General features: G+C 33.4%; 1 protein-coding gene across 3 annotated transcripts in view; it reads left to right on the forward strand.

Annotated features, from left to right (window-relative positions):
• Positions 1-16,871, forward strand: part of SPATA6L (spermatogenesis associated 6 like) — an 83,545-nt gene that overhangs the window by 37,045 nt on the left and 29,629 nt on the right. For all 3 annotated transcript variants that reach the window (XM_031962161.1, XM_012543354.2, XM_031962165.1), the window contains exons 5-7: positions 5,763-5,887; positions 11,329-11,400; positions 14,043-14,309. In XM_031962161.1, the coding sequence (XP_031818021.1) occupies positions 5,763-5,887; positions 11,329-11,400; positions 14,043-14,309 (464 nt within the window). The remainder of the gene's footprint in view (positions 1-5,762; positions 5,888-11,328; positions 11,401-14,042; positions 14,310-16,871) is intronic.

Here is a 16,871-nt window from a genome sequence, read left to right on the forward strand (position 1 = left end):
TAACACCATTAAACAATATGAACCAAATGGAAGGACTATGATACTTGGACTTTATGAGAAGCATGTGTTGGTAGTAAAGGATTGTTAACTCAATACAAGGAAGAATATACCCCTTTATGTGTTAGAAATACTGAGAGAATGAAAAAAGAAAAGGAAACAATAGCACAACTATTAGATTAAAACTATGTAAGGTTATTCCAATAAAGTTGAAGAGGCTGTATCTAACAACACAATTAAAAAATATAGATTATGGGGGCAGCTAGGTGACACAGTAGATAGAGTACTGGATTTGGAGTCAACCTGAGTTCAAATACAATCTTAGACATGTAACACTTCCTAGCTTATGTGCCCCCAAGAAAGTCACTGAACCTTAATTGCCTCAAAAAAGCCCTTATGATTATGATTTGAAGGATAAAAATAAAATTGAAATAAAGTTTTTAGAAGTGGATCAACAAGAGAGAGAGTTCTAAATCAACATTAATTTTCAGTTTGAGTTATTATATGTGTTATATATAGTTAGAAAAATGAAATGGAAAAAATCCAAGACAGGATTTAAAAAATAGAATTGGATAGGGTTAAATATAATTTTTGAAAAAGCATACTGTGAACTTGAAATTTAAGAATTAAAGAGAAAGATAGGGCCTTATAGTATACATTAGAAAATACAATAAATGTAAGACAGTCTTCCAGCATTAAGACTTATGTGTGTGAAAATTGAATGCCTCCAAGAACACTCTTGATAGCTTGATATACAGACTAAGAACAAGGACAAACAGGGTTATGTACACAAAATGCTCAGAAACTCTGAGGTAGGCCTTTGGTACATTTGATGGGTGGGTTATGAACACAAAATGCTCAGAAACTCTGAGGTAGGCCTTTGGTACATTTGATGGGTCTTATGTGAAGAATTTATGGAAAAAAATGCGAAAGAAATGGATAGGATAAGATATAGCTAGGTGTGATCTGCATAAATTGAATGCCAACAAGATATATACTTTACATATTAAAATGATGTTTATTACTTTGTATTTATATTTTTATGTGTTTGGGGTTAAGGTTCAAAAGGAACAAGTAATAATGTACCTTTATAAAGGTAGCAACTAGAGTTATTTTAGGACTAAATTATTTTAATCCCTGCATATTTTCTTGGGGCCTAAAATATTGATGACTTACATTCACATAGTTTTTTTGAGAATTAAAAAACTCTCCTTGCAACAAGGGAAGTGACTTGCCCACAATCACACAGCTAGTAAGTTAGAATTCAAATTGAGATCTGTTGACTTCAGTGTTCTTGCTATGATTTGTTGCCTTTTAATATAGCAGGTTCTTTTATCCAGTCTTATCTACTCTTATTATCTGGCAGTATTCAGGAGTGAAGGATTTAATGGGAGAAAAGCAGTAGTTTAGTTAACAGAGGTTAAATGGTATGGTGGAAACTGTACTGTTATATAGTTGTATGACTTCGTAAGTCAATTAGTACCCTTGTATTTCAGGTTGTTCATCTGTAGAACAGGGTTAATGATACCTACACTATCCATCATCGAGTTGTTGTGAGGAAAACTCTTTGGGAACCTTAAAGTACTTTAAACAAACTGGATCTTTTAATAGAATTAGTGTGTTTTTATGACTAATTCTTAAAGCATTAAATTTCTTATTGAACATCATTTAATCTTTTTCTTTTGTTATTTTAGAAAGCACTTCAAGATATACTAGTGTCTGAGAGAAGTTAGGAATACCTATTATCATTTACTTATATAATCTCAGCTTGAGAAAGTGATATTTAGTTGATAGAATTCCAGATAAAGTAGTTTTTATTGAATTAAAATATAATCAAGATATCACAACACTTTCTAAAATAGCTATAGCTAAGAAATTCGACATCTTATTTACTCAAAAATATGCCTGTATATATTTATTTTACATATGGCTGTACATATATGAACTTTATTGATTTTATTGTTGACTTAATTTTTACATCACAATAATTTTTTTTTATGCTGAGGCAATTGGGATTAAGTGACGTGCCCAGGATCACACAGCTACATCACAATAATTTCTAGAAGCACCACTTCCCTGTCACTTTCCTCAAATCAAATTCTCTCTTGTATCAAAGAAAAGCAATTGAATGAAAACATCTAATTCTCTGGCTATATCTGATAATGTGTACAAGATTTAATTACCAATATTTAAAAAATAATACTCTCTATAAGAAATATGGCTTAATATAGTCAGTTCTATCTAAGATTATTATACTAGGGTATCTTCGAGATCATTTAGTCCTTTGACTTATCTTCTTAAAGAGGAAACTGAAATCCAGGGAGTTCCATTGACTTGTCTGCTCAAGGTTTCTAGGCAGTAAGTGACTGAGAGAAGATTTAAAGACCAGGTCTTCATTACTTATCATTTGATTCTGATTTGGGCTGTAAATAGTGTGGGGTGAATAGCTTGGCTGAAAGATGCTAATATTGAGGGTACAGTTCCTTTCCAGGGATGCAGACTTCTGCAGTCCTTTGTCTACACCTGTTCCCCAGAGCCAACCATATACACCTTCCCTTTCTGTGTGATGGATGTTGATGTCCCTATGGTACCTGATAGTAGATAAAAATACTAATTGACTTACGAAGTCATACAGTAGATAAACCTGATAGTAGATAGTAGATAAATTCTTAGTAGAGAGAGTGGGGTTATAACTCTTTGCCACTGTATCCAGCCCTCCCCTTTTGGACTTTCTTTTGTGCCAACACCAGTTTTGGCTCTTTACAATTCTTCCCACAACAAAATCACTGCAAAGGAATTCAATTTTTTGCTGCCATGTTCTTTCTATAGTATCTTGAAGACCTCATCTCAAGGATGTTATCAAAAAAGTTGGGCTAATGTTGGAAAAGCACATTAAGATCTTGGATTTGAAAGCTTTTGGAAAAAGAGCAAAGTGATTTTTTTTTATCTAATGATTCATGATGCTCTTGAAATATTATGTGAGTGACAAAATTACATTTAATTTATGTGTTGTGTTAAACCAAGCTGTTAATGACACATTATTTGACAATTTAATTAAATTCAACAGCTATTTTTAAGTATTTCATATGTAAGAGTCCTGTATCGGATGCTCAGGATAAAAAAAATCATAAAATTGTAGACTTGGATGTAGAATTGGTCCAGTCTATTTTATACATGAGAAAATTGAGACACAGTAAGATTGAATGACTTGTTCAAGGATCACATAGCTAGTAAGAGTTTTAAGATAAAATTTGAACCCTAGTATCCCTGATTCCAAGTTCAGAGCTCTGTCCAATGATGCCACAGTGAAAAACAACACATTCTCTGATTTTGAGGAATTTGCTGTTGAAACCAGTGGCGTATAGTGTAAATACAGGTCTTACATTCAGAAGACCTGAATTTGAATTAAAGCTTTACTGCATGGTAGTTGTATCACTCAGAGCAATTTATCTTTTTCTGAATTTTAGCTTTTTCATTTATAAAATAAAGATTATTAATATTTATATTTTTATATCTACTGTTATAAAGATTGTATTCCACAAAGTTAAAAAGCTCTATATAAATATGTTATGAAATAATACACACAAGTGAGATGCAATTAAAATAATGGGGCAAAGGAGAAATCCAGACTATATTAGAGAGACCCAATTTCCAATATCTAGGAAAATGTGAGAAGGGAAAATTAGAGGAGACTACAAAGTGAAGGAGGCAGCATCTGAAGCTGGGACTTAAAAGAAGAGAATTTCAAGAGGCAGAAATAAGGAGGGAGTGTTTCTCATTCTTGGGCAATAGGACTTAATACTATACAGAGATGGGATATGAGAGATTATGTGAAACAAAGATGGAAAGCTTAAATTATGCATAAATTATTGTGGTCTCTCCCTTCTCTGCTGCTTTGCTTATTTCACTCTTGGAATAAAATCTAGAGACTTTGGTTCTCATATCCTGAGATATGCTCAGGTATTTTTCATCTAAAAAATTCTGTGATTTTGTGATTCATTTGCTCTTCTCTGACCTGGGAGGTCTTTTGACAGGCATTCTTCCCAGTATAGATTGATTCCTTATTCAAAGGAGTTTATAATAATAACTTATCTATATAATGTTTGAAGCAATAGTATCACAGTAATTTTTTAAAATCAAAGTAATTCCTGTAATTTTACTTTATGAATTTTGTTCTTTTTTGTAGGATCATTAACTTATTTTTTTCTTCTTATTATTTTTTTTTGCTGAGGCAATTGGGGTTAAGTGACTTGCCCAGGGTCACATAGCTAGGACATGTTAAGTGTCCGAGGGCAGATTTGAACTCAGGTTCTTCTGACTTCAGGGCTGGTGCTCTATCCACTGCACCACCTAGCTGCCCCCAACTTATTTTTTTCTTAATAGTTTTTTTATTTTTTCCCAAATACATGCAAAGATAGTTTTAAGAATTTACCTTTGCAAAACCTTACATTCCAAATGTTTCTTTCCTACCAAACTAATATAGATTAAACAGTGCAATTCTTCTAATCATATTTCTACATTTGTCACATTGTATAAGAAAAATCAGATCAAAAAGTGAAAGAAGAAAAACATGAGAAAAAACTCAAGCAAGCAAGCAAACAACAATAAAAAAGGTGAAAAAACTATATTTTGATCCATATTCAGTCTCCATAGTTCTCTCTCTGGTGGTAGATGGCTTTCCATCACAAGTCTTATTGGAATTGCCTTAAATCACCTCATTGTTGAAAAGAGCCAAGTCCATCACAGTTGTTGCTGTGTAAAATGTTCTCTTGGTTCTACTCAATTTACTTAGCATCAATTCATGTAAGTCTTTCCAGGCTTTTCTGGAATCAACTTGCTCATTATTTCTTATGAGCTCTGTTCTTGAGCCCAAGTAGCCTAATCACTGTTCCCTAAACTCTACATTTCAATTCCTCTTGCCTCCTTGTTGATGTACAGATTGTTGTTTCTCAAAATACCTTGCCTCTTAGAATACTTAGCTTGATTCAAGACATACTTCACATACCATTTCCTTCAAGAAGCCTCTCCTAATCTCCCTCATTAATGTAATGATTTTTCCCTCCTCAAATTATCATGTGCATATTATTAGTTCCCATTATGTAATGTTATTTCCTTGAAAGAAGGGACTGTATTTGATTTTGTCTTAGTATGGGCCCAGTACCTAGTACAGTCCTTACGCTTGGTAATCTGTATAATTATTGCTTATTGGGTTGGACTAGATTGGAGGTATATTCTACAAGTATAATTATTCCCAATTTACAGATATAGAAACTAAGTCACAGAATGGTTAAATGACTTCCTAGGCTAATGCAGTTGGAATTTTGAAACCAGGGATCTATCTATTGTATGTTCTATACCAAATCATCATGACATAAATACATAAAATTATATATATATGTATATATAAAATGTATGTATGTACATATTAATGCCATTTTGTTCCTCTTCAAGAATAAAGGGCAACAACTGATTGTGTATACACACACCCACACCCACACATACACCCACTCTTCCCCTGGAGTAGGGGCTGATATCAGGAAGGGTTTAATAATAGAATTAAGTAAGCTAATTTACTCAAAATAATCAGATTTGGGAATTTCCTTTATTTTAAATATGATATTATAGAAGGTGCTGAAGTCCAAATCCAACACTTGAAATTTGTAAAATGAGACATTTGCCTCTTTATGATTCTAGAGTCAAGAAATGATTTATAGGTTTTTCAGTCCATGGATCCATTATTTTGTGCATTTTTTCTTTATTTTTAGAGGGGACATTATTGGCCTACTATGAAGAAAACACGCGAGACTTTTTGTTCCCGGAACGCAGGCTGACTCCTCTCTATCCTGGGGTCGACAGAGAAGTGCTCATGAAGACACCCCTAGGCTTTCCAGTAAGTTATCTGTGCTTGGCCCCTCTCATTATTGTGCAAGTAAAACTCAGGATCTGTCCATTTTCATCTCAGTTCTGAGAGCACTTGACTGCAGGACCTTAGCAGGCCACTGCTCCTGTGGAGCAGAACCCATTTCTTTTTAGTGGTATAACTAAGTACCTGGTTAACTCAGTGAATATTAGGTACTTAGGACATCAAACAGCACCCACACACACTGCTGAAGTGAGACTTGAAATTCTTCTCTATCTAGGCTGAGCCACATTTCCCTTGGAATGGGTATAAAGGTTTTTTTTTTTTTTTCATTGTTACTTTTAAAATTTCCCTCTGTGGATTTAAAAAAGAGCATGGGAGGAGCCTGAAGCCATCAGCAGAAAGCAATTGATTTAGCACGAACAAAGATTACTTCCTATTTGGTTGTATTTTTGTTTATTATAAAAGGGATGCCACATTACCTAAAAAGCAATATGATAAAAAAGAAAAATGACACTTCTATAGATGAAGTTGTTGAGTTTAACCAAATATATGAAAGAAATTTTGAACATAATCAGGCATCTAGTTTGAAGATGTCTTAGAGAAAGATAGAAAAAAGTAAATCAGAACCCGAAAAATCTTTCCCCAGAAGCATCAGAGAAAATATTATCAGCAACTATTGAATCATCTTACCTGTCTTCTTTATTCTTCAAGCAATCTGATATAGATTTTACACATAAAATCATGATAAACATATTTCCACATTTGTCATGTTGTAAAAGAAGATTCAGAACTAAAGGGGAAACCCATGAGAGACAAAAAGCAAAAGAAAAAGTAAAAAAAGTGGAAAAAAAAGAAAAGTGAAATGCTTCAATATGCATTCAAACTCCATGGTTCTTTCTCTGGATGTGAATTGAATTTTTACATTGTGATATTTTGGAATTGTCTTGGATCATTGTATTGCTGAAAAGAGCTATATCTTTCATAGTTGATTATCATACAATGTTGCTATTACAATGTTCTCTGGCTTCTCTGTTCATTCAGCATCAATTCATGTAAGTCTTTCCAAGTTTTTCTGAAATATTCCTGCTCATCAGCAAATGACATTTTTATAGTTACACAAATAATTGAAAGGTACAAAGTACCCAAGATTCTACTGTGTTTTTTGTCTGATAATCACAAAACAACAATAAAATAAAACATTTGACTTGATAGAGTAAGACTCTTACTTAAAAGACTTTTCTCCAAAAATGTTTCCCATTATTAAGTGAAGTTCTTAAAAGATCTTTTGATATCACTGGAGAGATAACATTGGTTAGTGATCCTCTTATTATCTGTGTCACATGAGACATTAATACAGAACTATGAAGGTTCCCCCAGAAGTGCTCATCACTATCTTAAAAGATATCCTGAGCAAAGTTCAAATGGAAGAGGGACTTCTTCTAGAGAATGATGTCTTCCAGATGGTTTCATTTGCCAACAATATGGTGCTGATTGAATCTAGAGTATCACAGGGCCTCTTCAGTGAGACCACTCACTGAAGTATATCCACTCAAAAGAAATTAATCTAACAATTCACATAGGAAAAACCTAATAGATAAAGAATGGGTATTTCCCAAGTTGTAACACAGTTGAAAAGGAATTCCATAGAGTTTGTCAGAAACATTGCAGATGTATACATAATGGATTAAAAAAATTAGTTCTACTCTGGGAGATGACTAAAAACCATTACATTGAATTCCCAATCTCTATATTTATGCAACCTGCATTTTTGATTTCCTTCACAAGCTAATTGTACAATATTTCAGAGTCTGATTCTTTTTCTACAGCAAAATAACTTTTTGGTCAGGTATACTTATTGTGTATCTAATTTATATTTTAATATATTTAACATCTACTGGTCATCCTGCCATATAGGGGAGAGGGTGGGGGGGGATAAGAGGTGAAAAATTGGAACAAGAGGTTTGGCAATTGTTAATGCTGTAAAGTTACCCATGTATATATCCTGTAAATAAAAGGCTATTAAATAAAAAAAAAAATTAGTTCTAGATCTCAGACTATGTTTTATATTTCCTAAGTCAGGTTGCACTCAATCAGCAAAAATCCTTTGGTTTGTTACATATTTAATTTTCAAAATGAGTTTTAAGGACTGTTTTTTCAAAGTTTTTAATTACTGATTTAATTCTTTAGCTTTTTTTCATTGCACATTTTGTCTTTTGCATTGAGTAGAAATTTGCATAGTATGCATGAGAAGTCAGAAGAGATGTGAATTTGAATCCTGGCTTTTATACTTGCTAGTTCTATGACCTAGCTAGGTTATAGATGATGACCTTTCCAAGTCTCAATTTCCTCATCTGTAAAATGATTTCAATACTATCTTTAGAAGTTACCTGACAGGGAGGTTGTGAAGAAAGTGTTTTTTGTAAACCTCAAAATGGCAGGATGACATGGGTTTATTACTTTAATACTTAATAGCTACGTACCTCGGAGAAGTCAGAACTCTATAAGGTTCAAGTCCCTCATTATTTTAATCTGCATTATTTTACAATGAGGATAAAGAGACTCATGATCCTTACTGCTGATGTTAGGAAAGCCCCTTATAAGCTTTAAAGCATATATAAATGTGATCTATCTATTCTATTGAATTAAATATCTATTAGGACTTTGCTATGAGAAAGACACTATTATTTCAATGATATATCATCACAGTTGGTTTCAGCTGTTATGATCATAGAATTTAGAACTAAAAGGGGCCTCAGTGATCATCTTGAAATACTTTGGCTTATCTAATTGTTTTGGCTCTCATTAGTCAAATTTGCCAACTTGATTATGTAAAATTTTCCCACTTTATTTACCTTCCCCAGAGTTCTTTACTCTTCTGAAAATTTATAGTACAATATGCTACATTCCAATTGTGATGGTATTTGTTACCCTGGTCTTGATTTTTAGAATTTTTTGATATAAGGGCACATCACTTTAGTTTGTGGCCTTTTCTCATTACTATTTAAAATAATAAGAGCAAGCTTTGTTGAGTTCTAATGTATAGTAGTTGTGGAGGTAGAACTGGCAAGATTTGGGAAATGATTTTTTTCTTCCTACTCATAGGTAGATATAATTTAAGGTACTCTGTATAACTTATGATCACTCAGGATACAAGAATAAAAATCCTCCTTGTGACAATACATAGGAGTCAACCTAAAGGGAAAAAATCAAGGGCTTGAGGACACTGGAAACACAGAATTTCTTTTGATACATGGTCTTGTTTGATAATGTACTGGTTAAGGAATAGCTTTAAGTTTCTATTTTGCAATAAAATCTCATAGTAATCTAAGAATGGTGGTGAATCAGATACCAGCATCAGTGGAGTTCATGGTGCTCGGTTATATGGCCTTTATATGCCTATAGCAGCAAGCAGTGGTTGATGAGAACATGACTCTAGCTAGATCACCTGAATGATTTCCTCTTGGTACATGCTTATGTTTCTGTTCCTTTGTGTCTCTTTATTATGATGGCTGGCTCTCTTGACTATATTTTCATGGAAGGTATGGCTGTAGCAAAATGTGCATGTTTTTATTTATTTCTTCTTCCAGGGTTCCAGGGCATTTCCTTGTTGGTGGTAGCAATAAATTTGCGGCCCTGAGGCAGACGCCATAAAGAGGGGCTAAAGGTGATAACTGGATCTAGCTTTGGAAGATGAAAACAGGGAAGATTAGCTGGTACTGTAATCCCATGAAAGTAATGGAGAGAGGCCTAAAGATAGAGGGAAATGGCTAGGTGTACCTGGAAGGAATACTTACTGTAATGCTACAAACAGCATATATGTTGATATAGATCATATATGTTGATATGGATCAACATATATGTATAAGGCATTATTCAGTATTCAGGAGATATGCTTTTTTGTTAGGCTGAATTTTTCTTTCTTTCTTTCCCTTTCTTTCTTCCTCTTTCTCCCTCCTTCCCTCCTTCCCTCCCTCTCCCCTTCCCTCCATCCTTCCTTCTTCTTTCCTTCCCTCCTTCCTTTCTTTCCTTCCCTCCTTTCTTTCCTTCCCTTCCTTCCCCCTCTCCCTTCCTTTCCTCCTTCCCTTCCTTACCTCCTTCTTTCCTTCCCTCCTCCCTTCCTTTCTTTTCTCCTTTCTTTCCTTCCTTCCCTCCTTTCCCTCCTTCCCTCCCTCGTTTCCTTCCCTCCCTCCTTCCTTCCCTCATTTCCTTCCTTCCTTCCCTTCTTCCTTCCTTCCCTCTCTTCCTTCCTTCCTTTTTCCTTCCTTCCTTCCTTCCTTCCTTCCTTCCTTCCTTCCCTTCCTTCCTTCCTTCCTTCCTTCCTTCTCTCTCTCCCTTCCTTCCTTCCTTCCTTCCTTCCTTCCTTCCTTCCTTCCTTCCTTCCTTCCTTCCTTCCTTCCTTCCTTCCTTCCATTTTTTTTAAAGGAGATAAATCTCTTTTAGTTAGACTGCAACAGGGTTTTTTGGCAAGCATATTGGCCAATCCATTAAATAATTTATTGTCATCTCCTCTAGCCCTATATTGTTAAGAAACCCCTGAGAATATTATACAGATATATTTATATGTGTATGCATATATGTACAGATAGGTAGGCAGACACTTTCTTTAAAAGATAGTGAGCATGGGTAAATCTTCCTGCTTGAACTCATAGGTATTTCCACATGGTAGAATTGCTGCTCTTAGTACTTGTATACAAATCCAGCCCATTCTCTCGGACATAATCTTTGAGTCACTATAATAACTGGCAAGTTGTTGGCTGTTCTGTATAGAAGCAAAAGCATATTAGGCATTAGAGAAGGAAAATATGTTACTTCATTTACATTGTCCTGGGAGATCAGTAAAGAACTATTGAAGTATGATAAAATATAATATCAGATACATTTATTATATTTAGCATGCCCTGCGTGTACAACATTGAAAGGAACAGGAAGAGATTCAAAGCTGAGATAAGTTGCATTTTCTAACTAAAAGGAATTTATAAGCCAATAAAAGGAAGAAATTCACACAGCAAATAGCTATGGTACACAATATTACAGGATGACACATTAGAAAGTAAACACACACATACATACACATGCACTACCCATCCCTCCCCCCAGATTCTTTGTGAGGTTTGAAGATAAAGGTTATTACTAACAGGGAAGAGGGGGAATAAGGGAAGGTTTTGTGGGGGTAGTGACATTTGAGTTATACTTTAAAGGATGAGTAGGAATTCACTAAGGGAAAAATTTCAGGCAAAGGGAGAACATGAGCAAAGTGCAAGCCATATTCAGAGAATAGAGTTAGATTGATGCTCCAGTTAGAGTGTAGAAAATATATTTTGAGTCTTTATGTTTGGTTTTAGATAATAATAATAATAGAATTCATGATTATGACAATGAGAAAGAATTTTTACCATTTTAGGATAAGAGAAAGTGGGTATAGAACACATCTTTCTAGTGGTTTCATTTGCTCCTTTATATATTTTTAGGGCATCTCTCCAAAAATAGAATTTTCTACGAGGACAGCCATCAAAGAGCTCACTCCATTAAAAAGGTTTTTTGTAAGTATCATTAAGAAAATCAGCACAATAAAAATGCTGTGTTTTTGTTTAACTTGGAATTAAATTTTAGAGCATTTTAGTCAAGTTTCAATTTTGAATTGACAAAATGTTCCTATGAAGTTTAGATATTTATTCAAACTGTTTGTCCAACTTGAATATCAAAACAATAGTGTGGCTTCCTTTAGAAGCATTTTGTATTTTTAGTTTAGTTTGCTTGGTTGGAACAAGATGTCAATGAGGTCAAAGTTATTTGATCCTTGAATATATGGTTACTTGTGCTTCATTCTTGTCCATAAGTGCTGATAAGATGGCTTGTAAATCTTTACCACTGATTAGAAGGCAAACTGTATGAAGAGTGGGTGGAGGAACACAGATTTATTAAATTCCTGGACAAGTAAAATAGTTTACACCAGATGATCATCTAAGTGGTTCTATCAGTAGGAACTGATCATCCATGCATGTACAAGACGGCTAATTAATACCTTTGAGGTATTAATTAAACCTTGGGGAATTATAATTATAAAATTATTATAAACCTGAGGGGAAAATATACATGTAATTATATCTAAATATAATAATTTGAAAGTATAAATGACTTGTTTCATTAACTAGTTTTATTGGTCAAAAAGATGTAGAAAATTAAGATAGAATTTACTTTATTTAGGCAATACCATTAAAATAAAAAGTGCCAAAAATAGATCAAGATCTATATTTTGGTCATGGGAAACATGTTTAATGCAAAAATATATTGTTAAAAAGTGAAGAAGAGGTGGTTCTAAACCATATTATTTACCTGCAATTGAAAGATGGAGTAGTGGCAGAAATAATATATGATCAAATAGTATTCAAATCATAAAACATTAAGAGATAAAAGCAAGGGTATTACATAATTATGAAAAGAAAATGAGTATAATCTGCAGATGTCACTTTGAATGTACTAAACAATTTGACAATTAAGTTAATAAAAGCTAAATAAATAAAAGAAGAAATTGACAAAAATTTAATAGTAATAAGAGACTTCGTTGGTTCATATTTGGATTATGACAAACTATGACAAATAAAAAGATTTAAAATAAAGGACTTACAGGTCTAATTTGCTAATTTAGTAAAATAAAATTAAAAATACTAGGAGAGAACTAAATGGAAGAAGTGGGTAATAAACACAAAAACTGGTGACATAATAGGTTACAGAAAATTCCTCCATGAATTAAAAAAAAAAAAGTATACAGGCTATCTTGTCAGAACATAATGAAATAGAATTAGAACCATAGATATTTTAAAATCAAATGAAAACTGAAAAACAATTTATTAAACCATGTTTGGCTTAATGATGAAATAAGAAAAATAACAGAATATTTAATAATTTGACAACAATAATACCACCTTTCAAAATCTTATTTAATTTTCCTTTTGCATATGAATTTTGCATTACAATTTTGTTTTAGATAATGTCTCTGTTGTTCTAAATTCTTTACTATTGTATTAGACTTACTTATTTTTTCCTTGAAATAACATTCTTATATTCTTGGGATTACTCCTTTTCCTTTATGGATCTTCATATAATTTACTATGATATTTTCACCTTTCTTAGAGGTTTTGATTCAATAATCTTCCCCACCAAGTATTTGTTTGTTGTAGTACCTCTTTTCTAAAGCCAGTGACTGGCTAACTAGAGAACTGGCCAGAGAGACCTGAGTTAAATGTGATATACACTTGCTGATTCTCTGATCCAGGGCAAGTCATCTAACCATCCAATGCTCAAAGCAATGTTTAAAAAAAAGAGTATTTTTTCCCCAAACACATTCTAAACACAATCTTAAGACTATATATTGCAGAGAAGGGGCTGGCATATGTTGGGAGAAGGGGTTTCTTTATTCAAGAGTAAAAACCTTTTATTTGTCATATTTTATCTGTCCCTCTGAAATTGACCTTGTTGGCATATGGCTGAAATTCCTGCTATGGAGTAGGCTGAAGGTGGTGGATCTTGAGCTTGGAAATTTTGAGTTGCAGGAGGGTTCAGTTCATTGTGAAGAAATTATATATACAAAGTGCCCTAAATGTCTTATTGCAGTTTTAAGCTTTAATATGTTAAAACTTCAACAAGACTTTTGGGACACCTTGTAAGTGTGAATTATAACTATTATATTACAAATACCATCAACATTAAGATTTGAACCAAATTGTCCTAGAAAACAAGAATTGGGTTCAAAAATACTCTCTTAGAAGTTCTTAGAATAATAGATTTAGTGCATTATGAGATTTTAAGGGTCATCTAATCCAACCCTTTCCCTTTACCCATTTTATTTTTTATTATTAAAAAATTCAATTTTATATTATTTTCAATTCCAGATACTTTCCTAACACAACCATTACTCTGTGCTGCACATAGTAATGGCGCATTGAGAAAGCAAGAAAAAATAAAACCCTTTACAAATATGAAATCATTTATAAATGAATAAACTAAAGATTAGAGTGAGGTCATATAGGTAGTAAGAGGAAGTAACCAGGATTCAAACTTGACTTCAAATGAATGAATTGGAGGCTACTCTCAACTCCTTAACTTGTATTTAGATTGTGGGTTTCACTCTTATTTTCTCTTTTTCTTCTTTTACATTATTGTTATTATTATAATTTTTTTACAGGAAGAAAGATTGCGACTATTGAGGCCTGCATCTGCTTCTTATGGTCAACGAGTGTATAGTCCTCAGTATCAGGATTTAAGAGCCATGATGAAGGAGAATACCTGTGAGAAGCTTAGCAAAAGCTTGAGGTCTCGTTCTCCATCACCACACACTATCCGGCGCCTTTGCCAGGAGGAGCGTTCAGGGCACCCGAACTCTACATCTCAGGCTGCATGTCGGGGTTTCAGGTCCTCAGTAGAAACCAAGCCTCCATTTGTAGTTAGACATGTAAGGCTTAATATCACTCTTCACACACTTTTGCAATAGGGTGGGAACCGTGAGGGAGGTAGGTGAGAGAAAGAGAAACCGACAGAAATAAATAGATAAATGGGGAATGTATAGTATATCTATCCATGTCTTTATGCAAACATCTGACTGTTTGGAACTATGGAGGTAAGTGTTTAGATGTATCCTTGAAGTTTTTACTTTTCTATCACATAGTAAGCACAATTGACTTCCACTGAGGGTTTATTCCTATTTATAGAATGGGGACAGGTCTGATATTGTAATTTGTCTAGCAGAAAGGCTCTTACTTTTTTCAGTTGGAAGTCACAAAAGTTGTTGCAGTCTGCCATGGTGGAGGGGATCTGTAAGCTCAATGGGGTTATTTCTGTGTCTCTTGTGCTACTTAGGAGCAGGCATAGCCTTTAATGTTGAGAGGGATCTGAGCATTTATTTTTTTTTTAGATCAGGAAACCCTGATGGACAGAATGATCTGTTGGAGGTTATATAGGTTGTAAGTAGTGGAATCTTTATGATCTACTCTTGATACCTTTTCTGGAAACGATAAGGTCAATCCTATAAAGCATTCAATGTTCTCAGCTATATATTTCAAATTTGATTAAATAAACTTTTATTAAGCAAAACTATGTTAATGTAAGAGGCTTCATGAGATGATAGACAGCCAGTTTTTAAGTTAGGAAGACTTGGTCAAGTCAGAGATCTAATATTTCCTGGTTGTGGGACCCCAGACAAGTCCCTTAACCTTAACATTCTAAAACTGCACATTTTATTTTATTTTTTATTTTTTTTGAAATGTTACATTTTTATGCTAATTTATTATAATTCAACACATTTATCTAGTGTCTCATCTTCATTTCATGAAGAAAACAATACTAGGCATCAGAGAAAATTACCTAAGAAAGTTTAGTTAAGACATGATATAAGAAGAAAGTTTAGTTAGATATGATTCTGCTTTTGTCCACCTTAAGTAACTAAGGATTAAAAGGTGATTTTATTGATTATTTAGTCCAAACTTTTTATGTTACTGATAAGAAAATTGAATCTTTGAAAGGGAAAATGACTCACTTAAGGCAAAAAGTGAGTAAGGGCAAAGCAAGGAACCAAAATTCAGATATTTTTATTCTCTGTTCAATGTTCTTTCTTTTTTTTTCTTTTTAATATAGCTTTTTATTTACAAGATAAATGCATGGGTAATTTTTTCAGCATTGACAATTGCCAAATCTTTTGTTCCAATTTTTCCCCTCCTTCCCCCTCCCGCTCCCCCAGATGACAGGTAGACCAATACATGTTAAATATGCTAAAGTATATGTTAAATACAATATATGTATACATATCCATACAGAACCAGCAAATTTTATATGTGTTACTACTGATCTGTATCTGTAGGGGCAATTTCTTCACCAAGAGTTTCCCATATCAATGAAGTTAATAAGTTCAAACAACATATACTGTTAGACTTTGAAGATACAAACAGTAGGGGAAATGACATCATTTCTTCCCCTAAAGAGATGATGTACTTTGTTTTAAAAGTTTTATTGTTGCCTATTGCTTTTAAAACATAGTAACTTCACATAATCACTCTGCACAGAATACTTCCTTCCTTCTAATAAATAAAAATAGGTGAAACCACATCACTCAGCTATAGTTCTCACAGCTGATTTCTCTCCCTGCTTCCACACTCCTAGACCCCACTACCTCTTTAGAGGATGGACAATTTCTTCAATTATCAAGTCACAGAGCTTACAGGTCACACTTTTAGACTCCTATATACACCAGATTGGTGGATATAAATAGTTGGGAGTTTTCATTCTGTGGGCCATGAATGAAAAATAGCAACAAACAAGGAAAACCTCAGTGATAGCAACCTACTATAATGATCCTGAGGCCCTGCAAAGTCCTGAAATACCTTGTGATTTAACAGTGTATTATTATATTATGTTAAATATAGTTGGCATTAAGTGTGGTTCTTACTTCCTTAGTTAAGTAATAATGGCCAAGTCTAGTGAAAACTCTGAATCTCAGTTTTCTTATCTGTAAAATGGATGATAATAGATTATATAGTAAGACTACTATTAATAAATGACATTTATATGGTATAATTCAGATTTTCAAGCTAAGTTAAATACATGATTTCATTTAAAATCTTGTTGTTTTTTGTTGTTTGGTTATTTTTAGTAGTAATCAATTCTTCATCTGAACTGTTAATAACTCTATTATGCCATTTATAGATTAGGAAACTGAGTCTTAGCCCATGGTCAAACAGCTACCAACTATCAGAGGCAGAACATGAGTTCAGGTCTTCCAAATTAAAATCTAGTACTTTTTCTGCTATGCCATAGTGCTTAAGAAAAATCATTTTTAAAAATTTAAATGTCATGTAAGCATGAATTGTTATTATTATATGCATCTTATTTTGTACTGATTAAGTTTATATGTAGTAATCCTGTATTATCCAGAGTATTCAGGAGTCTTACAAGTAACCTTGAAATAAGTAGGCAGAAATATCATGGACTAGAAGGGAATGTTTTAATTTGAAATTGAAACTTT

The sequence above is a fragment of the Sarcophilus harrisii genome, chromosome 1 (genome assembly GCF_902635505.1).
Source record: "Sarcophilus harrisii chromosome 1, mSarHar1.11, whole genome shotgun sequence".
NCBI classification, from domain to species: domain Eukaryota; kingdom Metazoa; phylum Chordata; class Mammalia; order Dasyuromorphia; family Dasyuridae; genus Sarcophilus; species Sarcophilus harrisii.